The sequence below is a fragment of the Lycium ferocissimum genome, chromosome 8 (genome assembly GCF_029784015.1).
Source record: "Lycium ferocissimum isolate CSIRO_LF1 chromosome 8, AGI_CSIRO_Lferr_CH_V1, whole genome shotgun sequence".
NCBI lineage: Eukaryota > Viridiplantae > Streptophyta > Magnoliopsida > Solanales > Solanaceae > Lycium > Lycium ferocissimum.
In genome coordinates, this window is record NC_081349.1 from 35,386,749 (window position 1) to 35,399,298 (window position 12,550).

The 12,550-nt window shown below is 31.7% G+C and overlaps 1 protein-coding gene across 4 annotated transcripts; it reads left to right on the top strand.

The window, feature by feature from the left end:
• The first annotated feature begins 1,551 nt into the window (after window positions 1-1,551).
• Window positions 1,552-8,654, top strand: LOC132068246 (transcription repressor KAN1-like). 4 transcript variants are annotated; one of them, XM_059461772.1, is made up of 6 exons: window positions 1,552-2,760; window positions 3,510-3,586; window positions 4,724-4,769; window positions 4,920-5,031; window positions 7,587-7,686; window positions 8,234-8,654. In XM_059461772.1, exons 1-6 carry the CDS (start codon window positions 2,013-2,015, stop codon window positions 8,345-8,347), a joined length of 1,197 nt encoding a protein of 398 aa, XP_059317755.1. In that variant the 5' UTR covers window positions 1,552-2,012; the 3' UTR covers window positions 8,348-8,654. The 4 variants fall into 4 exon arrangements, with proteins under 4 accessions (XP_059317755.1, XP_059317756.1, XP_059317754.1 ...); XM_059461773.1 differs by having other exon boundaries at window positions 7,590-7,686; XM_059461771.1 differs by having other exon boundaries at window positions 1,553-2,760; window positions 4,911-5,031; window positions 7,590-7,686.
• The last annotated feature ends 3,896 nt before the right edge of the window (window positions 8,655-12,550 follow it).

Consider the following 12,550-nt stretch of genomic DNA (forward strand, 5'->3'; position numbering starts at 1 on the left):
AATCTATTTCAACATGGTCACAAAACATATATAGGTGGGGATAGTGCTAGAAACCAAAATCTTTAGTTGAAGTTGATTATATTGATGTACTTATTAGAGAAAAAACATGTAACCTATGCACACCGATAACATAAATAACTTTAACACTATTAATGAACTTTATTCTCATTTATTATAAATGGTTACTCATACTCTCGTCATCCCAATTTATGGGTACTGTTTGACTAGATACGTAGTTTTAAAAATGAAGACTGTTGAAATTTATTATATAAAACAATTCTAAGACATTTGTGTTGTTATAATTTTTACGGCTAAAATGAAAATTTTCGGATTAATTTGTTTCTATATACTGAAAAATGACATTTCTTTTGTGACAAATTAAATAAGAAAGTATGTCATACCAACAGGGTCCATAGCTTAGTGTAGAGCATTTGACAGCAAATCAAAATGTCATTGGTTCGAACTCGATTGTGCCCTTAACTTGTTAACCTTTTAATTTTGATTTCTTCTGATCTATCCAAGTCTTGATGCCTTTTATTTTGATTTATTTCCATCTATTCAATGAGTCTTGATGAATATTAGTAGATAAGATACCTTATAAATTGAGACATAAAAATAATATTATCTGACTGACATGATTAAAAAAAGACAAGAAGTAGAAGCGTAGAGAGTGGGGGGGAAAGAATCACAGAGAAGATGAGTGTCTCTTTCTCACTTAAACCATTTGAACCCTTTCTCTACGGAGAGGAAAATCACTCAAAAAAGTGACCAATTATCTTTTTCATTTCTTTCTTCTTTATTACTCCCTCTGCTACTATTAGTAATTCTTTAATTTTAAAATTTTTAATGACATATGAAGAATCACAAGATTTGAAGAATATTTTAGTACATTTTACATATATTAAGGACTCGTTTGATCATGAGAATTATTCACTTTTTTCTGGAATTTCTTTTCACTTTATTTGAAAATTAAGTTGTATTTGGAATATGGAAAACACCTAAAAGCTTGTTTTCAATTTTTTTCTTCACTTTTTACACTTTCAGTATATTTAAATAATCAAATATCTTTTTGCAAAAATTATAATCAAACACAACTCCAACTTCAAAAATTTCAAAATAAATGAAAAATATTTGATTTCTATGGTCAAACGCCTATACACTAAGTTTAAGATTCAAAAATTTATCTCTTTTTTTTTTTTTGTGTGTTTAAGCTATATAGATCGTTAGTGTAAGAAATAATCATCTTTATCTATTAAGTATAACAGATAAGCTGTTGTATTTTGAACATTATATATTTGTATCATATGTTAAAGAATGTTACATATAAATTTCCTTTAAATGAAATAATAGTATAAAAAATTTCTTACCACCAGTTTATGTTGCTTTTTTTTTTTTTTTTTGGTTTTGTTTGTTTGCAGTGTTTTGACTATAGACTAGAAAGAGAAAAAAGCCTTGTGTTCAAGTGTCATTTTCCAATAAACAGTACTTCTCGAGGAACACAAGTCTCCTATCCCTTTCTCCTTTTTTCTCATTCCATAAAGCCTTTCTTGATTCCTTTCTTTCATTTACCAAACACATTTAATTGTTTCTTTTCTTTTCCTTTCCTTCTATTGTTTTCACAAACACCATTATCCCTCCTTCTTGTAGCTTTTGTTCTTCATATCCACTTAAAAAGAAGATAAAATAGCTCAAATAATCTTTGCCCTCTTTTTTCACTTAGACACTTAGCTTTTACAATCTCCAAAAGAATAAACTCTCTAACTAGCTCTTTTATCTCTCTAACCTTTTTCCACTTAAATCTATCATCAAGAATCAAAATTGAAGTTTGTTCATCTTTCTTTTCATTCCTTTTCCCATCTTGTGTGTGCAACTTTTTATTCTATTTTTCATCATTTTGGTGTTTTTGAGGTATTAACAAAGAAGTAAAAGCCAAAGCCAAGAACCAAAGAGACAAAGACAGCAAAAAAGAACAATCTTGAAGTCATTATTATTTCAAAAATTTATCCACAAAGATGCCCTTAGAAGGGGTTTTTGTTCAACCACCATCTTCTAATAATTCTTCTTCAAAGCAAATCCCTGATCTTTCTCTCCATATTAGCCCTCCAAATAGTTCCTCTTCTCCATTAACATCAAACAAATCAAAAAATTGTCTCACTGAGCTTTCTTTAGCTCATCCCACTAGCCTTAATGAAGAACATAGTTGGTTTAATTATGGTGAAAAAAGGAACTTTTTAAGAAACTCTTTACCCCAACAAAGCCAAAATAACAACTATATGATTCAACCAAGTAGCCAAATGAATCAGATAAATCATGGGGTTTCTTTATTAGATGTTACTTCACAAAGTTTAAGCCCTATAAAGGGTATTCCAATTTATCATCAAGATTCATTTTCATTCCCTAATTTCTTAGAGAAAGATCCAAAGAGATTTGGATCACTTTATTCACCTTATCTCCATGGGGGTAATTTGGATCATTTACCATTCTTGAATTCTAGTACAAATGCTTCTTCTTTTTCTTCTCCTTCTCCTTCACCTTATCGGATACCTTTGGCTAATAGATTTCACAATCAACATAGCCAATATTATGGAGTAGGATTAGGAGCTTCTCATCATGAAGCTACTTCACATCATAGTTTGATGAGATCAAAATTTTTACCAAAATTTCCAGCTAAAAGGAGCATGAGGGCACCGCGAATGCGATGGACTACTTCACTTCATGCCCGGTTTGTTCATGCTGTGGAACTTCTTGGTGGCCATGAAAGTAAAACTGCATCTTCATCCTCTAATTTGAGTTATATTTTAAAGATTTCATTTTTAGGTTTTTTCTTTTATTTTTATATATTTTGGGGGTACATAATGCACTTCTTGGTGGCCATGAAAGTAAATCTCTAATTCTTACTTCCCCAATAGTTTGAGTTATCTTTCAAGAGTTCATTTTTAGGTGTTCTTTTGATTTTTTTTGTTTGGGGTATATATATAATGCACTTCTTGGTGGTCATTAGTGTAAATTCCAATTCTTATTTCATTCTTCATCCCCTAGTTTGAGTTATCTTTCAAGATTTCATTTTTAGGTGCTTTTCTTGGTTGGGTTTTAGGGGGAAGGGAGGGTTGTACATAAGGCACTTCTTGGTGTCTATGAAAGTAAAGTTCCAATTCTCTTACTTCATCTCATCCCCTATATTTGAGTTATCTTTCAAGTTTTTTTTTTTTTTTTTTTGTTGGGGGTGGGGGGTGGGTGGGTTGGGGGGGGGGTGCATCATGAATTCTTAGTGGCCATGAACCCCAAATCTTTCTCTTGAATTTTTTTTTCTCAACTTCCGCCCCTTAGGTGATTTGATTTTACGGTACATTTGATTCAACTTTTATTTTTTCATCAATCTCTTAGTAATTTTTCGGTTACTTATTTATACTTTATTTGAAATTTGTTGGATCCAGTTGAACTTGATGCTTAATGTATATTGCATCTAAAAGTCTAATCTTGGTTTTTTTTTTTTTTTTCTTGAATTTTAGGGGCTACTCCAAAATCAGTCTTGGAGCTAATGGATGTCAAAGATCTCACTCTAGCTCATGTCAAAAGCCATTTGCAGGTAAAAACAAAATGAAAACTAAAAAATATAAATTACAAGGAAATCAAAGTACCAAAGAAATTAAAAAGGAAAATTCAGTTTCAATTTTTTTTTTTTTTGCTGTGGGTGAATTGTTTCTCCGGCACAGTAGCCGATGAGTACAGTGAATAAATGACTGAATGAATGAATTAAAGAAACAAGTCTTCTGATGTCTTTTCTGATAGTATGCAGAGATAAAGAAAAAGAAAACAGACAAAAATAAGTCATCATTATTCAATAATAGTAGTACTTACACTCTTCTTCTTCTTACCTTATCAAAAACATCAACCTCGTGATTAATGAATCAATTTTTAAGAAACATTTTGACTCAGAACTCAAGTACTATCTCCCGCTCTCTTCTTTCTTTTTCTTTTGTAACATCATGTCAAGAAAGTAGTCCATGTTAAAGAGAAGATATCTATAGGTGCAATGGGTAATTCTTATTTTCTATTTTTTGGTATTTGTTGAAGTTTTCTTGAGGAGAGGGTCTTTCAGAAACAGTCTTCCTGCATTTTAAGGCAGGGATAAGATCTGTGCGCACTTTATCCTCTCAAGATCTCACATTGTGAGATTTCACTGAATATGTTGTTGTTGTTGTTGTCATTTGTTGAAGGGTTTAAGCTATATTTTTACACTACAACAGAGCAACAAAGCTCACAACAACAAAAAATAGCTCTAACTTTTATTTTTTACAGACTTTAGTGAGTGTAATTTGTGTATAATCAATGTGTATACATTATATGTTGCCGATGATAGCTACTGATGGTTATGACTAAGCGGGTAAACAAAAAATAAGACTCCTTGGTAGAAATGTTAAAATCCCTAAGCTAGATACGTTATTATAGATACGTTGTCAATATAATTTAAGTTGTTATTGCAAGCTATTTGATTTTTTTTTTCTCTGAGTTATTAGATCGTTAATCTGACGTTTTTTAAGGTAAGTACTTCATGAGATTGTGTAAAATATTATAAGTACACTATTAGTGCAAATAAATTCTAAAATGCAAAAGGACGCAGCTATTTCCATAGAAGCACTCATCTCTCTTCTTCCATTCATTTTGTTTTTCAACATTATTGATTAATTGTTGTCTGAAATTCTAAAGTACATTACTAATGCAGATGTATCGCACTGTTAAAACCACTGACAAACCTGCAGCTTCCTCAGGTAACTAATTTTTCTTGCTCTAGACTTTTATAACATTGATTAAGGATTAATCAACAAAAATTAAGTATTATTGCCTAATGTCCATATAAAGTACATTGAGTATTTAAGCATTAGAATTTGATTTGTTATTATTTCTTGAAGGGCAATCAGATGGATCAGGTGAAGAAGATCTGTTAGCAATAGACAGGATTTTGGATCAGAGAGATGGATCTGATGATCATCCTTCTACTACAACTCCTACTCTTTGGAGTAACTCCTCAAGGTACAAAACATAAATAAACCTTTGAGTATGCTTATATATGTTGGTTTTTCTGTTAAGTTAAATTAAGTTATATATACTGACGGTATAAAAAATATTTGTATAATATTACGTTGCTTGTAAGGTAATTACACGTAAGTTAATCTTTATGATAAGCAATACTTCTTGTCTCATTTAATATGACACACTTTCCTTTTTAGGCTGTCCAAAAAAGAATAACAACCTTCTATATTTAAAAACAATGTAAGGTAATTACACGTAAGTTAATCTTAAGACGTGTGCCCGTCCAACACATACATTGGGATGGAGAGAGTAAATCATAACCTGATAAACTTTGTAATAAACCTGCTATAATAGGTTGAGTTTAAGTTTATGTGCATTGCAGGTGTAATTAGGAATATTTCACAATTAAGTAACTTAAAAGGTGCTTAAATGTAACTCTATTTAATAAGCATTGATTAGTATAAACTCGAATAAATTGTCAAGTAACCTGCTATAACTAGATGAAATCCGATAATAAAAAAGGATTTACATTATCATTATATATAGCTTAAATTAATGAGTCAGATTACTCTAATCGTCTAAAATGTTTATAAAAAAATCAGTGTATATATGTAAATTCTTTCGTTATTCTTCTCCTCTTCTTCATAACATATCCTAATTAAGGAGTACTCCCTCTGTCCCAATTTATCTGGGACTTTTCATTTCCTGATATTTAAATTGTATGAACTTTAATCAATATTTTAAGATGTTTGTTTTCGCCAAATTGATATAACAAAAGTTGCAAATTATAGTACTTTTCATGTAGTTTTCAAATATATAAATTTTAATCTTAAAATATTAAGTTAATCTAATCCTATTTAACTTTAAAGTTTAGTTGAATTGACTCTCGAAATTCGTTGGGACGAAGAGAGTAATATTTTATAAATAACTGAAAAATGGGTGGAAATATTTCACACGTTCAACTTTTGAAGTAATGATGGAGTGATGAATAAAATTGATAAAGGTGGGGGTTGTAGATTTTCTTCTACTTTTTGCATGGAGAATCCTGAATCTTTAGAAATGCAAACCCACGTACATCATTTTCTAAATTCTAAAGAAATATATAAAAGAATTCTTGTGACAGCTTTTGCTTTTCTCTGCTATTTTCCTTCTCTTTTCTCCTCTTTTTATTATCTTATTGTTTGGTTCATATTTCTTTTCCACCTGAAGATTTATCGACGTACACCCTTTGTTTTAATTAAAGAAACACAAAAAGAAAGATAGTACACAAATGGTAGTACTTATTTACTGCAACTAGCACTTTATCTTTTCTTTTTCTTTCTTTGCATTTAATTGGAATTGTTTTATTTTATTTAATAGACAGACCCTTTTACTTTACTTTGTTGTTATTCTCTTCACGAGGAGACTTTAACACATAGGTCCAAAAAAAGGACCTGTCTCTTGACTTAAGTGCTCTCTTTTTCTCAAAGTTATACTAAGTACTATTTATTTGTTTAAAGAAAGTATTTATTTATGTATGGTGTTTGTGTGGACGTGTATTTGTCTCTTCTGTGTATAGTTAATATAGTATATGTATATATAGAAAACAATGTCTATAACAGAAACCAATGAGATCTTGTTAATTGAAATTTGAAATGCAGCTTCCATGTATGTACGTATTAGGAAAACCCCTGCACCTATAGATTGTCCTTTTCCTTAATTATATTCTATTCATGAATGCCTTCTTCTCCAAAACATATATCCATAGTCCAAAAACTCACATAAATTCAATATAAAAGACTGAGCATTCAACCCAAACCTTTAGGTTATATCTGTAGTGGCAAAACAAGATTCTAAGACATTAATTATAAATCCTTTTGAAAACTCTTATGTAAGTAATAAAAAATAAGTGTATTCTGACACCTTCCACAGTATAATTAATCTAGTTCTAGGGGTTACACGACTATATTGAATTCCTTTTTTTTTTCTTTCTTTTCTTTGTGTTTTTTCTTTTTGAGGAGAAACTGTGGCTAGTGAAGTAGGGAAAAAATGAACATGTTGAAGACCACGCTTGGAGTAGAGAACCCGGCTGGAGCTCGAAGGGTGCGGGGGTCAATTGAATCCCATTTGTTAAAAAATTATACGACGTAGATAGGATAAAATAATTTTTATTTACATATATAACTTTGTTGAATCTTCTTCGCATTAAGAACTTTTTTTTTCTGAATCCCCATACTTGAATTCCTGGCTCTGTCACTAATAAAAGAAAGAGTAAGCTCAATAAGCTAAAGGGGTGGGGGGGTGGGGGGCTGGAACAAATGTCACTGGCTCGATGGGCTAAAAAAGAGAGATGAAAAAAGCCCAAAACGGCTTGATGTGCTGATTTGATTAATTAAATGAGACGTTTAAGAGAGATATACAATGGATATTTTAGAGAGACATTCTAATAAAATTAAGGCTATTAAATGTCTTTCTTAAGAAGTTAATTAATTAATTGTGGATCTCTTCCCTGTTTCATTACTAAGGTTATGGACATAACACGTGCTGAATATTTTATTTTCTACTTGAATTTTCAGCAGTAGAGAAAAATGGTCACAAGCTAACTTCAATGAGTCCACTGGCCTCATCAGATCATCCTCTGTTCCATCTCAACAAAGATCCAGCCACCATATAGAGGTATACTTCCCTCAGCCGTTCCTTGTTTTTCTTATAATCATGATGTCAGAATCAACTTGTGCGTATCTTAACTACTTCCTCACTCTTTTCTCGTTTTATACCGTAGATTAATGCCCCTATCTTTCAATATAGTGGAGTAGTACTTTTGCTAATATAACTTTGCGTGGAAGAACTATCAATTGTTTAATTTTCTGTTTTCGCCAATTGTAGTTTAAATTTCAGAAATTGTTCAACTTTTAAACCAAAAAGGGATAATAACACTTTTGCTCCCTCGGTAAATTCTGATTTGGTCCTTTTGATATCTCAAAAACACATTATGTTAGCCTTCAACTAATCGAAATGTGACTTGCAAATGTTTTACTTATGGCCCCCTATTCTTTTTCTTTCGTATAGTGGTCTACGTTTAGTAAACTCCAGCACTATATGGAGATTTTATTCAACAACAAAAAGCTGACACTAGACCAACAATAACTACGTCTCAATTTCAAAAAAAGTTGAGGTCAGCGAAAATCTTGATGTACTAAATGTGTGAAGAAATTATTTGCAGGAATTTGAATATTCAAGGCCAGTGAGCTATGTAGGTTGCAGTTTGGATCAGAAAAACCCTAGCTTGGAGTTCACATTAGGAAGACCAGATTGGGTTGAAAAGGAGCATGACTGAAATATTGTTCATCAATCCTTCAATTAGTTTTGTTTTTTGTTTTTGGCTTAGCTGATTCTTTTTTTTTCTCTTTTGTAATTTGAGATGAAAGAGATGTGACATGCATCAAAATTAGAATATTAAGAGCTATTGGATTAGAAAAGAAAGCCAAAAAAAAAAAGAAAAAAAAAGGAATGGTTTTCATTAGATAGCATGGCTAATTAAGTTCCCATGCAGCTTCAACTATTGCTGATCTTCCATGCATATATAACCTAAGTTGTGACTTGTGACCTACCTATATATACAGCCTACATTATTTTTTTGGTTTTTTTGATTTTGTTAATTTGACTTTTTTTCTTCTGTTTTTTGTTTATTGTTTCTTTTTCGACCTCTTGGGTTGGCTCTATGTAATGTAAAAATTGTTGGAAGAGTAATGTAGCTTGAGGCTTGAAGTTTCTCTTATTCGTATTAACAACTACTCTAAGGGAATGTTTTTTTTTTTTTTGCGATATAAGGACATTATTATTCAGAATATTAGCGCAACAACAAATAAATTAATGATGAGTCACTCAAGATCCAACAGCAAAACATCAAGAATATAAACTCAAAATTAAAGACTGTAATACCCAAGAAGTAGAAGTGATCGATTTATGTCTTGTGTATTTAGCTAGCTAGCTTTATGATAAAGTCTTGAGGAGTCAGATAAAATGAACCTCTTAATTAAATTTCCCGCTTTCTTGAGTTCAAGAACAGATTCTTGCATGTTCCTTGTCCATCAGCTAAAGGTGGTAGCAAGACATAAAGGGAGAAGATCGAAATAAAAGTTGATTCTTTTATGATAGATTGAATTTGGCCAAATGAAAATAGGAGAAATTTCAAAAATATATAATTTGCTCATTTACATTGCAAAAAAATAGCCCAAAACTTACATTGCAAAGCTTTAACCCAAAAACACTTTTATACAGTATTATATACTTATATACAAAAGATAGGTACATTATTTATATAAGTGTTTGAAGGTGCATTATGTGTAGGTATATACACTAAATTATACAATATTATACCCGAAAATACGCAAGTATACACATTTATACACAATTATACAAATATTGTATAATGCGATAGGTATATACACTAAAAAATATAATTATACAATATTATACCCGAAAATACGCAAGTATACACATTTATACACAATTATACAAATATTGTATAATGCGATAGGTATATACACACTAAAAAATATAATTATACAATATTATACACTAAAATACACACGTATACACATATATACACAATTGTATAATGTGTAGGTATATACACTAAAAAACATAATTATACAATATTATACACAATTATACACTTATACACAGCCTTTGCTTTCTCTTTTTTTCCCGAGAAATAAAAAACTAAATAAAACTGATTGTTTCTAATATGGTGAAATATGGATGGATCTGGAAAACCAATAGACACAGTATATGTAAATAATATGGAAGATTTGTAAGATACGGTGGTTTACGGCGGAGATGTGGTGGTTCACGGCGGCGAAGAAAGGAGAAAGAAATGAGAAAAATGAGAGGATAAAGGTGGTGGTTAGAGACTCTGAAGTCTGTATTGTCAGTTCCCGCATTTTCAGGCAGCGGGCATAATTGGGTTTTGATTCTAAAAGCTTCAATGATGCGTCGACGGTGGCAGAGAGAGGAGGCCGAGAGAGGGTGAGAGAGAAGAGGCAAAAAGAGAGAGAGAGTGATAGAAAGAAAAGTTTGGGTCAAAAAGATTTAAAAAGGTGGGTCAATTTTGATAGCATTGTTATCCTAATTATCATAGAGCGTAATTAACTCATGAAAAGGAGACAATTTTTTTATTAGAATATGTATAACATGATGGATGAAATTTTCTTTTTCTCAAAAGGTGCCTTGGATCACGTCTCACAATTATCTCGCGCTAGGAGAGGGGAACATGAATTGGGACACAATTCACAAAAAACTATTTTTCAATCCCTATAATTAAAAAATGGTTATTGTCATAGAGTTAGAAATTTCATGATAATGGCTAGCTCGGTTATTAGTACCAGAAATCACCCCTTTAGGCCTTGGCCCAAATTTCGTGCATCAAAGCCCAACTGCGCTGTCTCCTCTTTTGTTGGGTCATTTGCACTTCTGTTCCTGTTTTGTGCTGGTCTTTAATTTTTGGCCCTTAATGTCAAAAATATTTCCTTTTAGTTATGTCTTTAATACTTTTATAAGTTATATTTTCGTAAAAAAAAAAATATATATATATATATATATATCTCATACGTGATGCCCCGCGCACTTAGAGAACTTATGGCCGCTAGACATAAATTGAATTGCTAAGGACAAAAATTAAAGATCAGCCCATTTGAAGGGCAAACCGTGCAATTTCTTCTCTGTTTTTTTCTTTTTCTTTTTCAGGCTCTACCTCCTCTTTTTCTTTTTCTCACTACAAAAAAAGGGTTAATTTCGTAATATCTCATACGTGAGGTTGAGAACTTTTGACATAAATTCGTGGAGGTTTTAACCTGTTTTTTTTTCTTTTTCTTTTCGCTACCTCCTCTCTTTTCTTTTCTTTAATTTGCGAAGGTTGAAATTTGTAATTCGCGGAGGTTTAACCTCCGCTATTTGCTAAATGAGTTTAAAACCTCCGCGAATTGTAACTTTCAACCTTCGCAAATTACTCATTTTTTTGTAGTGTCTTTTTTTCATTGAAACTAACCACTTTGTATTAATGCATCAACGGATTACCTAGTTTAAATGTAGCCTTAGCATCACGTACAATCAGCTTGGGAAAACCATCTTCCAAGAAATCTCCTTCAGCAAAGAAATAGAAAAACTAGTTAAATTATGAGCTATTTTTGTTCCAACATCTTATCATATATATATAAGGCATAATACATAAATAGGCCCTCCAACTTGGCTTCAGCTGGAAAGTATGCCCTCCAACTTTAGGTGTGCACAAGTAGGCACCTCAACTTGTATAAAGTTGAACAAGTAAACACGAATGATGACGTAGCACTGACGTTGGCTAGAAAAAAATTCAGGTCGGGTTGAGTTATTTTAGTGGGTAAAAAATTATTTGAGGGTAAAATTTTGAAAGGCTGGGATAATGCCACGTGGCAGCTGTTAGACATAAGGGTATAATTGACCCCATAGTATAACGGTAAGGGTATAATTGACCCTAAAGTATAACGAAGGGTATGGATGAACTATTTTTCAAAGTTCAGGGTTAATTTTGGCCCTTTTCCGTTTTGTATTATTTCCTAGCAATTTCTTAGTACTTTACTTACATCTTTGATTTGAAATTGATATATTCGAGCTTATACAGCTTTTAACTTGTTTGTGATGTCTAGGTATATTTAAGAAGATTGGAGGAGTTCCGAGCGTAATTCGCCAAAGTTTTGGAAGCGTCGCGCATGAAGACGCAAAAACAGTGAAATTCTCATGGAGCAGTTGCGCCACCGTGCTGAGCAAAGGTGGCGCAAGACTGATAGCAGTTGTCATGGTGTTGTGCAGCGAAGGTAGCACGAGAAAATCAGCATTCTGAAGAGTTTTTGTGAGAAACAATTATTAAATCAGAAATTCAAATAGAAAGATCTAATTTTGATTCATGGAATACAAATATATCAATCATTATTACTTCAAGAATTTAGATTAGAGACAAGAATATAACCTATCATGACAATGTATGAAATGAAATAAAGAAATAAAGTAAAACGAAGCAAAATATGAGACATTTTGTAGAGATATGTGAAGTAAAGGTCTTTTAAATGAGAAATATAAAAAAATAAAAATAATGTAATTATAAAAAGAATAATATTTTAAAAAAGAATTCTAAAGAAAGAAGCAACTAGCCGCAAACAGGTTGTCTAGCTAAGATGTGGGTTCAAGTGCATGTGTAGTTGAGGAATTGAGAAAATAACAAAATAAGCAGCGGATATAAAAGATACTACAGGATTTAGGACAGAGCTACTGCCCCCTGTGTGTACACTTCTTCCACTCGGGGAAGGAAAGGGGCTGAAAGCCACTCTTTAGTAGGGTTCGACTTTTTGCATTATTCCAAAGAAAAAAAGAATCTAAAGAAAGAAGTTGTTTTTCTGTCCTTTAGAGAACGGATTTTACTCATAGAAGGCGAACACTAATTTTGTGTGATGACAAGAACTAAACAAAGAAATCAGGATTAATCTAACTTTTTGTCTCGGTAAAAGGT

Excerpts from the sequence above, each read along its gene's own strand:
- LOC132068246 (XM_059461770.1), top strand. The coding sequence starts at position 2,013 with ATGCCCTTAGAAGGGGTTTTTGTTCAACCACCATCTTCTAATAATTCT. Across the intron at positions 3,587-4,723 it reads ATGTCAAAAGCCATTTGCAG|ATGTATCGCACTGTTAAAAC; the intron begins GTAAAAACAAAA and ends TTACTAATGCAG. Across the intron at positions 5,032-7,586 it reads CTTTGGAGTAACTCCTCAAG|CAGTAGAGAAAAATGGTCAC; the intron begins GTACAAAACATA and ends TTGAATTTTCAG.